Source organism: Pygocentrus nattereri, chromosome 15 (genome assembly GCF_015220715.1).
Source record: "Pygocentrus nattereri isolate fPygNat1 chromosome 15, fPygNat1.pri, whole genome shotgun sequence".
Lineage (NCBI taxonomy): Eukaryota > Metazoa > Chordata > Actinopteri > Characiformes > Serrasalmidae > Pygocentrus > Pygocentrus nattereri.
In genome coordinates, this window is record NC_051225.1 from 23,136,004 (window position 1) to 23,157,918 (window position 21,915).

Sequence of the window (21,915 nt, forward strand, 5' to 3'; positions counted from 1 at the left end):
GATATTGCCCACTACTTTTGCCTCTTGTCTAAATACTGCTGTAATATATTCTGCAGTGATATAAATTAGTCCCACACCTATATATACATATAGAGTTGGAAGTCATGGCAGAACAGACACGGCTGATATGGAAGCTTTCAACAGTCCTGAGATTATTTAAAGTGAGACTGTCAGATGCCCCTGGAAATATATGACAGCCTCTTTGAATGCTGTATCTACTACATATTAACACTCCGAATGGATACAAAATGTCAGCAAAACACTGGCCACTGGTTCTCAGCAAGGCCATAATCAATACGAATTATATCCATACGGCCACCCCCCCCCCACAGACACACCTTGTTGCAGCCATTTTTGTGATTTTTGTGTTTATGAATATGTTCTTTCTACAGCGCTTCCACAGATTGAAATTTGACATTACAATAGAAGTTTTAAGGCCTTTAGGGGCTCTGCAACACACATGCTTGCACACACACACACTTGCAATTACCTACATCACCTCTCTTTGACCACAGTACAGGCTGTGTGCGTGTTTGTTTCTGAATGTTTACACACGTGGACAAAATTGTTGGTACCCCTCAATTAATGAAAGAAAAACCCACAATAGTAACAAGAATAACTTTAATTTGACAAAAGTAATAATAAATAAAAATTCTATGAAAATAAACAAATGAAAGTCAGATATTGCTTTTCAACCATGCTTCAACAGAATTATTTAAAAAAATAAACTCATGAAATAGGCCTGGACAGAAATGATGGTACCCTTAATTTAATATTTTGTTGCACAACCTTTTGAGGCAATCACTGCAATCAAACGATTCCTGTATCTGTCAGTGAGACTTCTGCACCTCTCAGCAGGTATTTTGGCCCACTCCTCATGAGCAAACTGCTCCAGTTGTCTCAGGTTTGAAGGGTGCCTTTTCCAGACGGCATGTTTCAGCTCCTTCCAAAGATGCTCAATAGGATTTAGGTCAGGGCTCATAGAAGGCCACTTCAGAATAGTCCAGTTTTTTCCTCTTAGCCATTCTTGGGTGTTTTTAGATGTGTGTTTTGGGTCATTATCCTGTTGCAAGACCCATGACCTGCGACTGAGACCAAGCTTTCTGACACTAGGCAGCACATTTCTCTCTAGAATTCCTTGATAGTCTTGAGATTTCATTGTACCCTGTACAGATTCATGACACCCTGTGCCAGATGCAGCAAAGCAGCCCCAGAACATAACAGAGCCTCCTCCATGTTTCACAGTAGGGACAGTGTTCTTTTCTTGATATGCTTCATTTTCCCGTCTATGAACATAGAGCTGATGTGCCTTGCCAAAAAGTTCCATTTTTGTCTCATCTGTCCATAGGACATTCTCCCAGAAGCTTTGTGGCTTGTCAACATGTAGTTTGGCAAATTCCAGTCTGGCTTTTTTATGTTTTGTTTTCAACAATGGTGTCCTACTTGGTCGTCTCCCATTAAGTCCACTTTGGCTCAAACATCGATGGATGGTACGATCTGACACTGATGTTCCTTGAGCTTGAAGTTCACCTTTAATCTCTTTAGAAGTTGTTCTTGGCTCTTTTGTTACCATTCGTATTATCCGTCTTTTTGATTTGTCATCAATTTTCCTCCACGTCCAGGGAGGTTGGCTACAGTCCCATGGATCTTAAATTTCTGAATAATATATGCAACTGTAGTCACAGGAACATCAAGCTGCTTGGAGATGGTCTTATAACCTTTACCTTTAACATGCTTGTCTATAATTTTCTTTCTAATGTCCTGAGACAACTCATTCCTTTGCTTCCTCTGGTCCATATTGAGTGTGGTACACACCTTGTCACCAAACAGTACAGTGACTACCTGTAGCTCTACCTATATATAGGCCCACTGACTGATTACAAGATTGTAGACACCTGTGATGCTAATTAGTGAACACACCTTGATTTAACGTGTCCGTTTGGTCACATTTTTCAGGGGTACCATCATTTCTGTCCAGGCCTGTTTCATGAGTTTATTTTTTAAAATAATTCTGTTGAAGCATGTTTGAAAAGCAATATCTGACTTTCATTTGTTCATTTTCATAGAATTTTTATTTATTATTACTTTTGTCAAATTAAAGTTATTTTTGTTAGTATTGTGGGTTTTTCTTTCATTAATCGAGGGGTACCAACAATTTTGTCCACGTGTGTATGTGTGTTTGGGTGCCAATGTGCCCCTATGGTACTGTTGGACATGAGTCGCCTGTAATTACAACAAGGCAGCCTCAATAGCAGACTGTTCATTATGCACATGAGAACTGGACTGATACTTCAAGAAGACACAGAAAATCATCAGAGGCATCATAAACTGTATGCAATCCAGATACTCCTCACTCTGATGAGGACAACTAAGGATAAGGTTTTGGAATCAGAGAAATTATGTGAAGACCTCTGGCTGTGTGTGAGCCAAGATTAGACTGTTCTCAAAATGGAATATTTCCTTAGGACGCAGCATAACTGACATCAGGATCTACTCACATTTATTTCAACCTCTGTCAGACAGAACTTAAGAGTATAGCAATGTACTGGATGAACTTGGGATGAAACATATTAAAATAAGTAGCTAGCTGTTAATGAGGCCTTTATGATAGTTTTGGGAGAAGGTGAATTTGTTGTTTCAGGTGTACACGTGCACAATTAAAGCAGTATTAATGAAACAATTTCAATGTTTAAGAATGAACATCAGAAAGACACATTTTCTGTACCTTCCAACTCCTCTTTCTCAAAGTTGGTGTTGAGCATGGAGCGGGTGCCACCTCTGTCCAACACCGCCTCCTCATCGTTTCTCTGCACAAGAATGTACACAATGATGAGAGATAAAATGATTACAGGTAAACACACAAACACACAAACACAGAAACACAAATACCAGAGCCACAGCTCATATACTTACAAACACAAAACTTGCACAGATGGTGTCACATGACAGTCATGCAAATGCAAAATGTAGAGTGTATACTTTTACAACTTTAAACTCAATTTTCACACAAATCATACATTATTATGTGTACACACTATATCGCCATAAGTATGTGGACAGCTGACCGTAACACCTTATGAGCTTGTTGGACATCTCTTTCTAAAACCATGGGCAATTATAAGGTGTCCTCCTCCTGACCTTTTGCATTAACAAAGGGCTCCCCTCTTCTGGGAAGTAGGCCTGTCGCGATAATTACATTATCGACTTATCGTACGATAATTTTTTTAACCGCGATCATATTTGCCGATGTCGATAATTGGCCATTGGGTTTTCGCGCAAATTTGTTTACATGAGAATAAACCGCAACTACGTTAGATTTCAGAAAGTCACGCAGTGCTGCTCTCTCGCCCCCCCCCCCCCTTAACACTAATTTGGGAAGGGAAGACGAATCTGCGATGAGAGCGCGACATGTACCGGTTAGGAAATGAGTGCAGTACACGGAGAGCGCATGCGTCAATAACAGTGCCTCCACACACACAGGTGATGTGTTAGCTCGCGAACGTATTCGAGGCTAATAGGACTTTCTTAAAACTAAACAGCTCCAGCAAGAACGTTTAGAGTCGTCCAGTCCAGATGGACTTTTCAAAGCCACATTCCACAGCTCCGGTGTGGGAGTATTTTGACTTTAAGCCAAATGAGCGTGGAGAACCCATCAATGTCAATGAGCCGGTATGACGACTTTGTTTCAAAACGGTGTCAACGAAAGCTGCCAATACAACTAACCTGAGGTCACATTTAAAGCACAACCATCCAGCCCAGTTTTCCGAGCTGAAAACAAAAAGTTCAGCTGGAGAGGGGTCTTCCCGTCAGGTGGCTATTACGGATGCCTTTGCTCGGCAGTGTAAATACAAACGCGATAGCGCAAAATGGCGCACACTCACAGATAGTGTAACTCGCTATATCGCCAAAGAGATGCTGCCGTTAAATAAGGTCGAAAAGCAAACATTTATAAACTTTATGTGAATTTGTGATTCGTATCACTGTGATTTATAGCATATACATATATGATCAGATAAGAGAGACTCCAAGTACCTTTGTGTTATGTTCAGAGTTTTAAAAAGTTGAATTAATGTAAATGTTACTTTAATGTTGTTACTTAATGTTGCAATGCCATTCTTTTGCACTTTTTGTTAAAGTTTGAGTTTATTTTGTTATAAATGTCTGTTTAATATTTTGTGCAGTTTTCTCAGAATCCACAGAGCCCAAGTGTGGTTGTATTTTATTTGTTTTATTTATTTGGGATATTAAAATATTTTCATATTGAAAGCCAAATGTCTGTTCTTAATAATAAAAAAGTTCATTTCACGTTAAAATGGTGTAATTGTATTATTATGCTACTATATTATTATTGTGGCACATTGTCTTAAAGCTCCTTTGAGGAGCCCAGAAGCAAGAAAAAAGTCTATAATGACACTTTAAAATGACAATATTATCGTTTATCGCAATAATTTCTGGGACAATATATCGTTCTGAAAATTTTGTTATCGTGACAGGCCTACTGGGAAGGTTTTCCAAGATTTTATAGTACGTCCTTGGTAATTTGTGCCCATTCAGTCAAAAGAGCACATGTGAGGTCAGGCACTCATATTGGATAAGAAGGACTGGCTCAGGTCAAGGCTCTGTATAGGCCACTGGAGTTCCTCCACACCAAACCTGGAAAACCATGTTTTCATGGACTTTGCTTTGTGCACAAAGGAAAGGGGCATTCCCCAGACTGTAAACATAAACACCAGAAACATAAAATTGCCTAAAATGTCTTTGTATACAATAGCATTAACACTACCCTTGAAAAACGTCCACAGACTGTTATTCCTCTTCCACCAAATTTTACTGGCAATATGCATTCCAGTAGATAGCATTCTCATGGAATCCAACAAGATTTGTCCATCAAACTGTCGGATAGTGACATGTCATTCATCACTCCGTAGAACATGCTCAAAAAATCAAACCACCTTGGGAGCCACAACATTTACTGTCCAATATGTCTCAGTATGGGCGGCATGGTGGCGTGGTGGGTAGCACTGTCGCCTCACAGCAAGGAGGGCCTGGGTTCGATTCCCTGGCCAGGTGACCGGGGTCCTCTCTGTGTGGAGTTTGCATGTTCTCCCTGTGTCTGCGTGGGTTTCCTCCGGGTTCTCCGGTTTCCTCCCACAGTCCAAAGACATGCAGTCAGGCCAATTGGACATGCTACATTGCCCCTAGGTGTGAGTGTCTGTCTGTCTGCCCTGCGATGGACTGGCGACCTGTCCAGGGTGTGTCCTGCCTTCTGCCCGAAGACTGCTGGGAGAGGCTCTAGCACCCCCCTGCGACCCTGACGAGAAGCGGCTTAGAAAATGGATGGATGTCTCAGTATGTCCTGATGTCCTAGTATAGGTTAAAAATAATCAAATGTTGAACAAAAACACGGACTTACTTTGTTCTGCTTTAAGCTTCAGCTATAGTCGCTTTCTGACAGAAAAATTCTCCTCAGAAGTTGAATAGTTTCTTGTAAAATGTCTCTCAACATTAGACTGCTTTATGAGGCTGAAGTTGATTTTTATTCATCATGCAGCTTCTTGTTCAATTTTCCCCTTCCATTTTAAATGACAGAATGTAAATATGGCACCATTTAAGGTGGAAAGAAAGAATTCAAAAGAGAAACTGACATCGTCACAACTTTTTAGTGTTTGACAGTTTCTCACTGCAGATTTAACATATCTGTGGCAAATCAACAGAAACCAGACACTCGCGGATAAAAAAGACAATAGCAGCTTTACTTTTAGAATCACAGTCCAAAAATATAGTCAAATAACAGTCGTGGGTCAAATCCAGAAAACACAACAGAAGTGTTCTGGTGAGCACAACACTTGGTAAACAACCACCAAAGGGCAAGGCAAAAGACGTAGTCGTAAACGCAGGCAAAAGTCATCAAAATACAAATCAAAGCAGTTATTCAAAAGTACAAAGGGACTGGGCCAAAGGCAGAGTCAAAAAATGAAGCAAATGGTCAAAAAACAGGATAAAAACCACAGGAATGAATGCGAAGTAGTTTACAGAGAAACAATACCTCGTAATTAAACTTAACTGAAGCCCGTGCTTATGAACTACACACGCAGGTGGTACACATTAGAATTCAGGTGAATGTGAGCAGTGATAGGACCATGAGAGAGTCAGAAGTCATGTGACTCCCCAGAGGTCTTCCAGTTCACTTGCCACATCACTTCCATTTGTTTTACTAATACAAGATATTGGAAGTAAATTCATTACGGATCATTACAAAAACTTTGCTTTAAAAGTACAAAATTGTCACAGTGAAAAAAAATCCTGTATAGAAAAAGACGCATCGATAATTGTTTTATAATCACTTTGTAGCCCTCTCTAAATTGGATCAAATTTGCTGTAATTTAATTATTAGTTTTAATTATATTATTTAGCATAAAAACAACTTTATAAAACACTAAACTAACTTGATAATGAAGGTTGCATTATCAAGGCATTCTAGTGTCATTCAAAGTTCTATGGCAGGAACATCACATTATGCAAGCTATAGTAAGTATGCCAGTTTTGTTTTCCAAGTGAAACACAAAACCACAGAGGTCAAAAGGTTTTGTCAGGGTCAAAGACTCAAGGTCACTTTATTAACTCCCATGCTTATAATACATTAAGACAGATGGTGCCGAGACCGTGACCTCAAACTCAAAGTATAATCTATGCAGTGAGAACTTTAAATTAAATTACCCTTATTAGTCCCACAATAGGGAAATTTCACCTCCCCATTTAACCCTTCCGTGAAGTGAAACTTCACATACAGACTAGTGAACCCACGCACTAGGGAGCAATAAGCACACTTGCCCAGAGTGGTGGGCAGCCCTATCTGCAGCGCCCAGGGAGCAATTGGGGTTGGGTGTCTTGCTCAAGGGCACCTCAATCACGTGCTGTCGGCTCTGGGGATCGAACCAGTGACTTTCCGGTCACAGAGCTGGTTCCCTAACCTCCAGCCCATGACTGCCCCTGACTTGCAGTATTTCAAACTCTATTACACATCTTTATAGACCTCTACTGACGCAACAGCGCTGTTAAGCTACACCTTAATATTTGGGCTATAGATGTTAAAACAAAGTCTGCAAAAGACTTGGCACCCCATGTTTTGTCCATGTAAACAGATAAATCAACAAATCTTCTACAGAGAGCACTTCAATACACAATTACTGTTAATATGCTGAATTTAACATGTAAGGTAAAAGTAAAACATGGTCTGTTGTGACAGGGAGCAAAGAGGTGAATGCATATGTGGAGATAAGGGAGATTTATTAGGGGCAAATCCAAAATCAGGGTCGAGACAGTCCATGGTCATGAAGCCAACACGGATAGAATGGGGGGCAGACATGACAGACCAACAATAAACAATAAGCAGATTCAAACACACAGTAACCAGAATAACCAACAACCAACAATGCAAACAGTTCAGAGAACAATTCAAACAGCAACAAAGACCAGCAAACACAAGGGGCAAACACAGGGCTTAAATACACATGGAAAACGAGGTGGAAAACAGGTGGAGACAATCAGGGACAGAGCCACGAAACGAGGGGTAGGACTACGGATACCAAAACAAAGAAGCACGTGAACTATACCAAAACACAAACACGTACAGGACTGGGAGGGGCAAATCGTGACATCTGTGCAAAATGTATGGAACATTTTATGTTCTTTTTTTTCAGTATAAACTCAGCAAATAAATAGGACTGCAGTAAAATGTGCAGGAAAGTGCAAAAAAGCCATTCAATGTGTTCTCTGTAGTGGGTATGTTAACTTATTTTCACTTAGAAAATCAACATAACGTAATTTAACTGGGGGTGTTCAATGACTAAATTTTTTCAATATGAGATGATACAACAACATAAACATTTGAGTTTATATGCACTTTCAGCAACAAACATTTGGCACATTTGTCAATATTCTATTATGTCAACATGACATTGTTTCAAGACTTTCTAAACACTAAAACTACTAATACACAGTCTAAAACATCTCGTATCAGTAGTAACCACAACATTTCATTTGTCAATAATATAACATTTGTTTGCATTCAGTGGCTACTGATTCACCTGATTTTTACATCTGCAGGAGATGTAAATGTTGCAAGCATCTGAAATTCCCTGAGGCCCCTTCACTGGACACTAGCCTGGTCACTAATCTATCCCTGGTTAGCACTAAGCTAACTGTGATTCACATATACTTATCTTATTGTTGCAGTTTTGTAGTCACTTTTTCAGTAAGTTCTGATAAAGAGCTGCTACCACTGTTTTCTAACAGCTGACTGAAGCCAATCTTTTTCATATAGGACTTTCAAAGGGCTACAATTAAGTTTTTTCACATGAGATTTTGTCCTACTCATTGGAAATCAAAATGTACTTTCACTGACAGCTCCTGATTATGTTGGTAGTTAACATAACATGTAAGGCCTTCAAATGTGGAAAGTGACAATATACACACTTCATTGCCCTTCAGCCTAACGTATAATCCATACAAACTACCCACTATTCTAAACACAAACCATCACATATTAAACACGCACGGCTGCACTCTGTACATCTGACACTCTGACTTAATCTCACTTGATGTGCTGCTGTGTTTTTTCTGGCTGGATAATCAGAAAAGGCATCTGCAATGTGAACCCTGCCTTTCCTCTCCAGAAGCAGAGAGGAGACATCCCAAAATAAGCGCCAGCCTCCATGAAACTAACATTTCCAGACAGTCACCACAGCAACGAGTGTGGTCTATCGCAAGTTGTCCCCAGAACACAGATGACGTTGTTTTAGTTTCTTGCAAGGAAAACAGACCATAATAACACACATACTTGTACTTCAGCTTTCAGTTTTAGTGTGTAATATGACATGAACATGTCACTATCTGATTACACCCTAACTACCTAACTACTGTTTCTACAGTGATAATTTACATAAGTACAAGTAAATGTACTAATAAAAGATACACAAGTAAGAGTAATTAAGTTCTTAATTGGGAACTACTGGAGAAATGACTTTTTTGCATAATACTATACTATAGCTGACTTGGCTACATCACTGGAAAAAAATCTGTACAAACAAAACTACAGTCAATGATATTACATGAGAAAAAATGTTTTGAGACCCTCACAGAGACTGATCACAGTATGTTTCGCACAAGGTTTGACTTAACTACCTGCACTTCATGGTTAGATGAACATGAAATGTAAACATTACATTCAAAACGTTTTTTTTTTAACTGATTTATATTTCTCTGGTAAAGATTTTTTTATTTTATTTGACAGTTAAGTAGCTCAATAGCCTCTCACACAGATAAAGACTCAAACAAACACAAATGCAGTCAGAGAGAGTCCAGAGAGACAGCGAGAAAGAGAGATTGTAGAGTCAGGCTGCACTCTGTGATGAGCCGGAATACATAGTTTCTGACGATGTAATTATCACTTGTAAAGTGAGTTTGAGGGGTAAAGGTATCTTTGCTGATCAATTTTTAAGTTACATTCCAGCTGTGGCAAATTGAAAAGTATTTTTGACAACAAGACTGAATGATTATTACTGCTCAATAGTTTTTTAATTCTGATGATTGGCCCTTTGATGTCTTGGCTCAAAAGAATTTCCATATATCAGTAAACCTGCTCATTTTCCATCACATTAATTCTAATGAGATTACTGTTTAGGCCAGTAAATCTTAAGAAAAAAAAACAGAAAGTGAAAACAAACATGAGCTCACCAGAATTATTTATGGGAAACTTAACATGTAACATTTTTATACAGCCATATACCTCCAAAACTGTGACAAGACTGTGTTTTATATGGGTAACTCAAAAAAAAAGAAGATTATAAAAGAAGAAATAGTAAACAGCACTCTTTGCTCAAGGAGAAGATGATGGTAAAGTATGTTCCTGGCATGTGCCAGTAACGTTCTCCTCTTTTTCCCTCTACTAACTTCACGTTTCTGAACTCATCGTTAAGTGTTTTTGTGAACTGCTCTGTTTTGATTGCCTTTCAGAATGGAGTCTTTTAAATTTAACCATGCTTTCCTCTAACTGGTTTATCTACTGAATTGTACTCTTAATTTTACTCTGCAACATTATAAAAAATTAAAGTGGTGAAGTAAAAATACTTTACTAGAAATTTACATTTACAGCATTTGGCAGATTCTCTCATCCAGAGCAACTTACAAGAAGTACTTTGTCTATCTAGACAAAGTATCTTTGCTAGTTACCAATAGGTTAGAGAGAAAGCTATTGGTAAAAGTACTATAAAGTATAAAAGTACTATCTTTAATGTACTCAAGTACTATAACAAGAGTAAATGTAATATGTTACTTTCCACCTCTAGCAATATAGCCAGTAATGTTATCTTTTAGGGACCAGCACAAAATGTCTTGACCCAAGTTTCTACCTACCTATCTGCAAACTTCACTTGCAAATTCAACAACCCAACTGGTAAATTAAATCTGCCCTACAACAAAAGTTAATTAAAAGTTCTTCCAAGAACATGAGTCACTGCTTCTTTTCTAGTAAGCACTAATTCACTGGCCTGTGGTGCATTTGCCCTAAACTGGCTTTGAATATTCTTGTTAGATGAAATGTTTACATGCTATAATCTGAATCCCATAATCCAAAGAGGGATTAAGGCCCAGTGGCATGAAACATGTCATTCATGCATTGTTTTCAGGCCTCTCTCTCCTCTCTTTATGAAGAAGAGAGTGTATGTGGATGATAAAAGGCTGTGCACATATAAAAAGGTTGAATCTTTTCATGGTAGTCTTGTAAGTGGGATGACAAGTATGTTTTAAGTGAGGATGTACAGAGGTACATATTGTGGATCACAATATGGTGGAACATCACAACCACTCATGTCCATGTGAGGGAGCAAAGCTGCTATCACAGGTGGAATACCATAGAAGATCAGACAGAACTGAGAACAGAAAAGTTGCTTGGCTATTGGGAACAGCATGCAATATGTTGCTACTGACACATGCTGATACTCATATTCAGTTTAAGTTTTTTTTAATTTTAGCGTGATATACAGTACTGTGTAAAAGTCAAAGACCACACTTCATTTATTTAATTTAATTTCAAAGTCGAATTATTCAGATTTATCAACAAATATTTTAGCATGAAATTACACAAAGGCCTCAATAACTAAACATATTTTTTTCTAGTATTTACTGTGTCCCCTCTTTACCTTCATTACAGCTTCCATTATTTTTTGGAGACTTGCATTCAGTTTTACAAAGCAATCTGCAGGGATTACTCCTGTCACAGTTATTAAATAACTGCCTGATTGCAATTATTTGAGCTGATTCCAATTATTGTCCACAGTTGTTAGATTTAACAATCAGACATGTGGAGACATGTCATCAAACTGGTGCTATCACACTTTTAGAGGGTGGCAGTGAGTAATGTTTGTTTATTTGACGTTTGGTAATAACACCTTTAGGGGACAGTAGGGGACAACGTTTGAGCTCTAGCTGTATAATCACTTGGGAGTTATTACATATTGACAGCAAGACGCAAGACATCTAATCAGCAAATTTGGTGACCTTAAGCTTGTACTTTAAAAGTTGCATCCAATAAACAAAAAAGAGCAAACTTTTAATCATAGTTATTTATATTTATAAATTTATAAATTTATATGACAATTAATTATGGTTAAGGAAAATTTAATTACTGTGACCAGACTAGCAGGGATATTTTTGTAGCTCAGTCTTGGTTGGTTGAATTTTCTGCTTCTCATAATCCAAGTAATCCCATACACATTAAATAATGTTGAGGTCTGGAGTCCAGAGTGAAAGTGCAAAGTGTTTAATTTGCAAATGTTCTTGTTTTTAGCCTGTCATTTTTATCAGTAATGGCTATGTGGCAGGTAAAAACCCTTTCAGACCCTGTCTTCTCCCAGTGGAAGGATGGACAGAAATTCTTGTGGATATTTTCAAATCAGAAGCAAGAATAGGACTTGAGCTGTTTATCTGAAGGGAACCATTTTAATGTTCTACCAGGTCTTGCACTGTTAAAGTCCAATTCTCTCTATAGTTTTCCCTTTAACTGAGTCTCAGAAACTCTTGTTTTTGGTTAATTTACCTTTGACTGACACCTCCTTATGCAACTGGATTCCAGAAACACTTGCAGAAACATCTCCTAAAAAAATAAATAACTTGAACTTAATGTTTTGACTGGATATGAGAAAACTGAAGGATGGCCTCCTTTGATATTAATACAATAATAATACAATGCAGTTGTTTATTATACACTGCTCAAATAAATAATGGGAACACTCAAATAACACATCCTAGATCTGAATGAATGAAATATTCTCATTGAATACTTTGTTCTGTACAAAGTTGAATGTGCTGACAACAAAATCACACAAAAATCATCAATGGAAATCAAATTTATTAACCAATGGAGGCCTGGATTTGGAGTCACACACAAAATTAAAGTGGAAAAACACACGACAGGCTGATCCAACTTTGATGTAATGTCCTTAAAACAAGTCAAAATGAGGCTCAGTATTGTGTGTGGCCTCCACGTGCCTGTATGACCTCCCTACAACGCCTGAGCATGCTCCTGATGAGGTGGCGGATGGTCTCCTGAGGGATCTCCTCCCAGACCTGGACTAAAGCATCCGCCAACTCCTGGACAGTCTGTGGTGCAACATGGCGTTGGTGGATGGAGCGAGACATGAAGTCCCAGATGTGCTCAATCTGATTCAGGTCTGGGGAACGGGCGGGCCAGTCCATAGCTCCAATGCCTTCATCTTGCAGGAACTGATGACACACTCCAGCCACATGAGGTCAAGCATTGTCCTGCATTAGGAGGAACCCAGGGCCAACCGCACAGGCATATGGTCTCACAAGGGGTCTGAGGATCTCACCTACTGGCAGTCAGGCTACCTCTGGCGAGCACATGGACGGCTGTGCAGCCCTCCAAAGAAATGCCACCCCACACCATTACTGACCCACTGCCAAACCGGTCATGCTGAAGAATGTTGCAAGCAGCAGATCGCTCTCCACGGCGTCTCCAGACTCTGTCACGTCTGTCACAAAGGCGGAGGTAGCGGTCCTGCTGCTGGGTTGTTGCCCTCCTACGGCCTCCTCCACGTCTCCTGGTGTACTGGCCTATCTCCTGGTAGCGCCTCCAGCCTCTGGACACTACGCTGACAGACACAGCAAACCTTCTTGCCACAGCTCGCATTGATGTGCCATCCTGGATGTGCTGCACTACCTGAGCCATTTGTGTGGGTTGTAGAGTCCGTCTCATGCTACCACGAGTGTGAAAGCACCACCAACATTCAAAAGTGACCAAAACATCAGCCAGAAAGCAGAAAGGTACTGAGAAGTGGTCTGTGGTCCCCACCTGCAGAACCACTGCTTTATTGAGTGTGTCTTTCTAATTGCCAATAATTTCCACCTGTTGTCTATTCCATTTGCACAACAGCATGTGAAATTGATTGTCAGTGTTGCTTCCTAAGTGGACAGTTTGATTTCACAGAAGTTTGATTTACATGGAGTTATATTGTGTTGTTTAAGTGTTCCCTTTATTTTTTTGAGCAGTGTATTTTGAGTGCTTTACACATGGTATCCTGACTATTAACTACAATATATCTAATTTCTTTTCCTTTATGGAAATATGCTTTCTGTCTGTTTATGGTTTACAATACTGTGTAAGTCCTCTTTTATTGCCATTTTAAGTAAAGAAATGGAATTAGACTAGATTCTAAGAGTAAACATGAAACACTGGGTCACTAACCTTGTTAATTCTACCATAAATAGCATCAAACTTCTTCTTTATACTGTATCAGATCTAAACTCGCCTACATATATTGCATTTATGGTAAGTACATGACATACACCGTACCATTTTCACACTGCATTTATCCTTATCTAAAAGGTATAGAGTGAAGGAGTTCCATGTTCAAAAAGCGCTAAATGTAAAATCATTTTATGTGACCCTGACCGACATTTCTCACAGTGGGTCCAGTTGTTTTAAAAGCAGCTTTTCAAAAGTCCCTCCTCTTGTCTGTGGGTCATCTGATTTGTATAAACGCTACGAATATAGACCAAACACACAACCAGATTGCCACTAAAATAAAACCTGTGCTCCGTTTCAGGAACATCCCCCCTGCAAGACCAGCAGGGAATTAGATTCACTGGCAAATGGATTAAAACGCAGGACTCAGACATGAAATGTGAGGCATTCTCAGGCACCGTGTCAAGAGTGCGATTTTGCATGCCATCTCACATGTGTGTCTGTGCATCAGCTGAGGCGGCATGTGCTTGGGCTGTCACACAGTCATAAATGAGAATCCTGGATTGCTATGGAAACACAGTCCCCCAAGACCCCTGGGAAATTCTTTCCAGTCTGTGAGTGACATCATCAAACTGAGACCTTATCTTTAATTCCATCTATAGCTGGCAGAGGAGAGATGAAGGACACAGGTAATGCTGTATGGATATGCTGTGAGCCTTTTGCCACTGTCTGCTGCACACCTGCTGCACACATACAGACCACTGAAAACACTGATCTAATGCTACTATTAAGAACGGTGACAGCTGTTCACAGCCGATGAGTAAATACACTAAAATTAACACTCAAGAGCACATTCACCTACACTTGCACTCAAATACAGCCTTAACTCTTGACTTAAGTTCAGAACATCCTGTAGGTTTAAATATTTTATTAATGAGAAGCGTCCCACCTGCACCTTGACATGTGACATTATATACGAAAGGACAAGCCTTGTAGCCTCCCTCCTTTCTCTCATGTACAGACACACACATTGCTCCTATCTTTCCTTCTCTTTTCTGACCTTTTGTCCATATATCTTCACTTCTGTCCTAAAGAAACAGCATTCGGAATTAATTCATAAAACATAATCACATTATAATACAGGCTCTGGATTTTCATTATTGGAAAATAGGCTCACACACAGCCAGGCATGTTTAATGTTATATATTTTGGCAGGAAGCAGGACAGAAAATGCAGGATCTCTCCACTACACAGCTAATGTCTGCTGTCGCAAACTGGTCACAGATTTTGTGCATGTGAAGTCAAAAGCCCGAAACCTGACCTTCAAGCCCTTAATCAGCTAACAGGCTATTACAGTAATATTCATTTAAAGTGAAGAAATACCATGAATTCAAACTGAGTGAAACAGCTTTCAAAAATGCTGTTAAACAATATTATTTTATTTCATGTCATTTTCATCATCAGATTTTCACATCTGTCAATGTTAAAAAAAATGTCTACAGCCTATAGTATACCCTGAATTGTGAGGTGCTAGTGATTCCCACCCCTTTTTGCCAAAAGCAGTTTAGTCCACCCACACATTGAAGTTATAAAGAGTGTTTCAGTCTGGTTTCTCAGTGAGGTACATTACAGGGTAACCAATCACAACAGAGGTCATTTACACTTAAACAAGGCACATAAACAAAAACAACCTGTTTAATTCTAAGAGATAAATAAAGATCTGAAATGGATATGTATAATTAACTATGACTTTATATATCACTGTTGTTGGAACAAAACCTTGTTTCTCCAAAATGGTAACTTAACAGGAGAAGAAAAAAACACACTTTACTTTTAATGCAAGTCAATGGAACCAGCCGTTCTTTCCAAGTTATTCTAGACCATTTCTTTATACACAGGGGTTTTGCTCTGACAGCAGCAGTATATATAAATCCACTTCAAAGAAAAAAGTAAAACACAATAAACATGCAGGATATGCCTTCTCTCTCTGTCATGGTCCTCTATGTGCTGTATGCCCTCTGTCTCTCTGGCCTTAACCAGATTTATAGGTATTTCTTTCCCATCACCCTCTCTCTCCTGTTCTTCCTCCGTTTCTTCTGCCCTTTCCTCCCCGCACCCACTTGTCCTACCCAGACTGCACTGCTCAGTGTCATGTGACCAGGACCCCGTAGGGCTGCATTATGATGGAGGCAGACTCACACAAGCGAACGCACATTCATCAGCCTGCACGCACACACTCACACTCATTACCCTTGAAGAAAACCGAGAGGTCAAACATTCAGGGTCATTGCTGTATATGGTACCAGTTTCCTTGCTATAGACTTTTTCCTATCATGGATGCAGATTTTTTAATTGCATTAAATGTCAGTTTTGCTTATGCAACAAACAATTAAAATGCAACGACTAACCGTGGGTCATTCTACTGACTGTGTACAAGCTAAATGCTGTGGCACATGCATGTTTCAGTAAAGCAAGTACTGTTCCGGAGACTAAATACACAGTACCAGTGCGTGTATTCATGCTGAAATAGCTATGCATTTCATTGCCCATTTCTAACAATAAACATGCATGCACACAGCACAGCGTGACCTATTCCTGCCCTTCTTTTTACATGTCATAGCACATTTTACAGAAATTTCTTACTCTCTCTCCTGTCACACATACAGTGCATACATACATTGCATTAAAAGGGGATTAAACAGTAAAATCAGTCTTTAATCTGTCATTGTTTTAATCCATTTTAGCTGCCCACTGGTATGAAGAAGTGAAATGCTATATAATCCAACTCTTTATGATTTAAGTAGTCTGATCAAAGCAATCCCTATAGGGAAACCATGACAGGTTAAACTGATCTGCAGTACTGGGACAGTTCTCAGAATTGTTATCCACTTTAATAGCATCAAGAGTTCAAGCGACGAAAATATGGATGAAAGGAAAGGTAACACTTTTATAGATGGCATGTGTTAGACAGTTTTTTTGTCAGACATACTGTGTAAACACGGCAAGATCTTAAGAATAAACTAGTATGAATCTTCCTTAATGCATCTGACGAGGCAATATAAATAGGACAAAATGGACATACGAACTGAATAAGAGATGGGTTAACGGAAAATGATTGGGACTTCTATATAGTTGTTAAAGGCAAAACCTAACAGGCCTAATAAGTTGTCCAGCACACTACTCGTCAACTTTCACCGCACCGCATCCTATTCATTCCAATGGACAGCGCTGCCACATTGTGTGGTGCATGATATTTTGTGGTGTGGCAAAATGTGCCATGGCAAGCTACAAAAAAGTTCAGCAAATTTCACATTTATGCAAATAAGACCTGCTTTTGCTACAAACAGCATATAAAGCAAAAGTTTTTCCAAGGAAAAATAGGGGAAACTTTTTTTTGTTTTCTGTATCTATGACTTTTTGCAGTATTTAGCACAAGGCCAAAAAGTATGCAAATGCAAATGACAACACCCAGCCAACACACTGCAACCGCACAGTCCTTATGCACAAATGTGGTATTTCAAGTGGGCGACAGAAGACAAATAATAGCAACTGTGACAAGAATCTTTTAAAGGCCACAAGAACTAAACATGCTGACAGCACAGGAGTGTGTGCAGCTTATATAAAAATGAAAATATAATTGTGTATCATACATGTATACATACAGCTTAACTAGGTTTGGCTCTTTGCTACAGAGCCCCCTGCTGCAATGCTCAAACAACGCGCAAAATCATGTTCGCGTAGCTTAAAGCTTTTGCATGTGCATACTTCTGTGAAGTACATTTCTAGCCTAATAATAAAAATATTTAGTTTTATACAATGATATGGAGCTCTAAGATTGCCTAAAAATAGTCAGCAAGCTAGCGAGTGTAACCGGGATGCAAGGAGGCGGACGCATATGCGGAGATAAGCGACTTTTATTAAGGGCAAATCCAGGGTCATGGTCAGAACGGTCCAGGTTCAAATAGCCAAGACGAAGAGATTGGGGAAAAGACATAATGAGAAACACAGGATAAATACAACAGAGAAACACACCAAACAAATCCAACACACCAAACATGATCAAACAAAGACCAGCACTAGGACTAAGGAAAACACAGGACTTAAATACAAGAGGGCTGGCGAAGGTTCACAAGACACAGGTGGAAAACAGGTAGAAACAATCAAGGGTGGAGACAAGAAACAAGGAGCAGAACCGGGAGGAAACCAAACAAAGAAGCATATGGACGATAAAAAGTAAACAGAAAAGCACATGGAGGAGTGGGAGGAGCCACCGTGACAGCGAGACTGAGCAAGTTAACTTTCTAACCTATGAGGACGACTAATGCATTGTGAAAATTATAAAGCATAAAAACCAAAAATCAGAATTTTATTCTAATTGCTACCTTCTGGCAATATAGTTCCTTCATTTCCAAGGCAAAAAGAACATGGAAACGCCCACCAGCCGCAAGTGGAACACAGCAAGAAAAAGTACAAATGGACGCACACTGCAAGGACCTCTCCTGCTTTCTTCCCTCCATCTTTACCCTACCAATTTGACTCATTGACTTCTATCATTGCTCTCCCTGATGAAAAAATAAAATACATTACCTATAAAGTACATCTACATTAACACAAAGATACTCATCCAAACAAGAAAGTGCTTAAAGGGAAATGAGCAGATGTAAATTTTGCCACTAAGAAATGAACATTAATATAAGCCATGCCTGTGTTCTCCACCTATTCATCAAATGCATGAGAGAGCCAGGTTGGAAAAATAAAAATACAAGACTAAAATGCAGATTTTCTGAGAATATTCACAAATGTTTTTATTACCTTTAAATCATAAAACAAAACAAAATCCAAGTGCATATTTAAACACATGTAGCTCTCAGTGTGTCCGTATGTGAATATTTACACCTCCTCCTGAATGTGAATGGATCTCACGAGACATTAGCCTGAAGAATGAGGCATCTCAGAGCCGTTCCACATTCCACAGTAAGACTTACAGCCTAGCATTCATTGTAGTGTAGGTGTCTCTGAGAAAGTCTACACTGAACCACAAATTCTTACACATTTCTGTGTGTATCTAAGGAGACCTTCGTCAATTCATCACCCTTAGAAAAGAAGAGTAGAGCAAAGTGATGGATGCACTTATAAACTGTTAATATAGTATATAATATATAACAATAAGACAAGCACAGGCATCTGCTATAATACTGTGAGTTTGATTTTGTCTGTACATGGTTGAAAATGCATGTCGTCACCATCCAAGACCGTTAATGAGAGCCAGTCTTAAATCACAGCAGCTAAATGGCTTAAATGTAATTTGCTTCACCTTATATTCATTCTTATTACAATATTACAATACTGTGCATGCATACTAACCCTGTTACTGTCAGCCCTGTCATTTTTATTTGGCATACAGTTTGATGTTGACCACTTGCAGAGATAGCTGCTGAATGAGCTCACATTCAGAGCTAAGTCAGCACTGATTACAGAGGCTTAGTGCAAGCAGTAATCGGTAAAATATAGTCAGCCAGCCAACGTCTGCACAGAGATTTACACAACGCTATGATATCATCACAACAAACCTCAACCAAGATCTGGGACAGTAGTGGAGGACAAACTGCTGCAAAACAAATAATTCTGAATAGATCACAGGGGTCTGTGTGGTAATGGCTGGCCCAGTAGAAATGGTCCAATTATCTGGAATAAAATCTCATTAAATGAACACGCATTAAAATAAAAAAGTTCTCCTATAACACTACCTTTTTGGTACAAGGTTTTGTCATGACAGTGACAATATGATACGGTTGTGAATATCTTTTTTACTGATGCCTGCATGATACAAGTACATTTTATGTGTCACTCTGAACAAGCCATCATTTCTGTAACAATACCTACATTTATCTGTCTAACAACCACACTACCAGTTCCTATGAATCTTCTCTAGGAGGCAACATAGATTGTTCCGCAGCTTTCCAGGACACACATGCTTTGTGACCTATTTTTTGTACAGCAGAATTCTCAGTAGATTTATCTCATGTGGAACAGTAACATGTACATGTAGCTAATTTCCATATATGAAAGATACCTTTAATGTGGGACAAAATTACAATACTAGAACACAGGAACCCATTAGGGAGACCACATTTACACAGCATGTGACAAAACACAGCTCAGGTCAAAGTGCATAATGTCACGTTCTTTTCCACCAACATACATCTGTCCAGGAGCTTCCCAAATGTGCCAGTGAGAGAGAATGTGTGTATGTGTGTGTGTGTTTGTGTGAAAGTGTCAGTGTTTTGTGCTTCTGGACCCCGTGAGCGTGCAGTAGCCTTAACCAAGAGAAGGGGTGGATTATCAGGGATGGAGGTAGGAGGGATCAAAGCCACGTGATTGGTGAAGAGCTGTGGGTCTGATCCCTACAGATGGTCATGGTTACCATGGCAATGGCAGGATCAGCATCAGTATCCTTCCAGAGAGTCGACGGCGGCGCATTCTGCCACTCAATCATGACGCGCTGCCTTAGGCAGCGTACATGCCAGTGCCATATCAGCACAAGTCATTTACAAGCCTGCATTTATATGATCTTGTTACAAAAATGTCCAAATAGAAATAACAATAAAAGCATCTCCTATTCCTTTGACCTTGTAAGATCAGTGATGGCTCCTTACAATACATGTAGCTCATTATAATATCCAGCCTATTCTCTCAACACTCACTCACTCCGAGCCTCCCCCACACACAACCTCCTGGGCGTGATTTGTTCTCTTTTATTCTCTCTGAAGATCAATAAGGTGGAATCAGCTGGAAATGTTCCATCCTCCTCAGCCTCTGAGGGCTCGAACTGAGCACCCCATCTGTCAGTCATATCTCCGGCTTCTCTCACCCCACCCCAGTGAGAGAGAGACAGGAAGACAAGGAAGAAAAAGGGGTTGGAAGGGAGGAAGAGGAGAGAGGCACATGAGAGAACAGAGAGTGATGTGTGAGGGAGGAGAGAAGGTGAAAGAGCGAGAGGCAGTAGGAAAACAGTAGGAAAGGGAGGGAAGGATAGGATATGGAGTAAAGCTCTTTGTTCCTTTTGCTCAGCTACATTATTTGTATGACCTGTGCTGATGCCTGAACTGCTATCCAGTGCATTAGTGAGTGTTTTAATACATAATTACAACACAATGCTAGACTAACAGAGCAGTCTAATGTTTTCAATGCCCTTCCATCAGCTTAGCATACAAACTTACACTCAATAAAAACAAAACACAAGACACTATTTTTCTCCGGTTGAAGGACACAGCAGCTAGATCTAATGGTCAGGGTGTCTCGGTGGCTGTAAAAAGTTCAGTGGAGCTTTAGAGGTCTCGGTCCTACCTGGGTGTTAAAGCTGCTGTGTTCAGACACGCGGCACTGCATGCTGTTTCCGGGGAGAAGAGGTAAAGGAGGGGGCTTCTGAGCTCCAGGCAGAGCTGGGGCTCGGCTGAGGGTCTTCTGCACTCCTCAGTAGACCCGAGCTTTAAACCACGGCAAAGCTTTCCGTATGACAAGCCAGTCCGACTGTGAGACCCAGCCACGAAGCCTGTGTGTTTTTGACACTCTTCCGTCCGCCAATCGGAGGAGAGATTAGAACATCGACATCACTGACTGCGTGGACTGCTGTCTAAGCTCATGTGCTCTGTGAGCACACACCGTGATGCGAGCTCTGTCTGTGTGTGTGAGAATCTGGTGCCAGCAGTGTCTGAACTGTGTGTGTGTGGTATATGCATTTCTGAGCTCCCTCCTCTCTGTGTCCTAGCTAAAGCCTACTGATGTCTCGGCATCCTCATTACTGAGAATGATGCATTCTAGGAGATGTAGTACTAATGCTCCTCAACAATAACTATGCTTCTTCAGCATGCTGTGCCTCTTCACAATACCATCAGTTATCACTTTAAAATGCATTTGACACTTTGATCTTTGAGAACCTACAAAATATTGGCTACAGACAATTTAGCAGGAAAAAGTCTGCAAACCCCATTCACATTAACATTTAAGGCCAGGCTGATCTGATTTAAAGAGTAATGTCTAAGTCTAATTGAGTGAGAACCTTGCCACAGAGTGATAAAGAAAAGGCCAAAGCTTTCCTACAGATCTCAGATCAGTACAGCCACAAAAGCAGCACCCCCCTCCCCTGTGTGCCC

At 39.8% G+C, this 21,915-nt stretch overlaps 1 protein-coding gene across 4 annotated transcripts in view; it reads right to left on the reverse strand.

The window, feature by feature from the left end:
* slc4a10a (solute carrier family 4 member 10a) overlaps positions 1 to 21,915 on the reverse strand; it is a 51,315-nt gene that overhangs the window by 23,851 nt on the left and 5,549 nt on the right. For 3 of the 4 annotated variants that reach the window (XM_017685245.2, XM_017685244.2, XM_017685247.2), the window contains exon 3: positions 2,726 to 2,807. In XM_017685245.2, the coding sequence (XP_017540734.2) occupies positions 2,726 to 2,807 (82 nt within the window). Of the gene's footprint in view, positions 1 to 2,725; positions 2,808 to 21,109; positions 21,380 to 21,915 lie in introns of those variants that run through there. The other variant, XM_017685246.2, reaches the window with a different exon arrangement.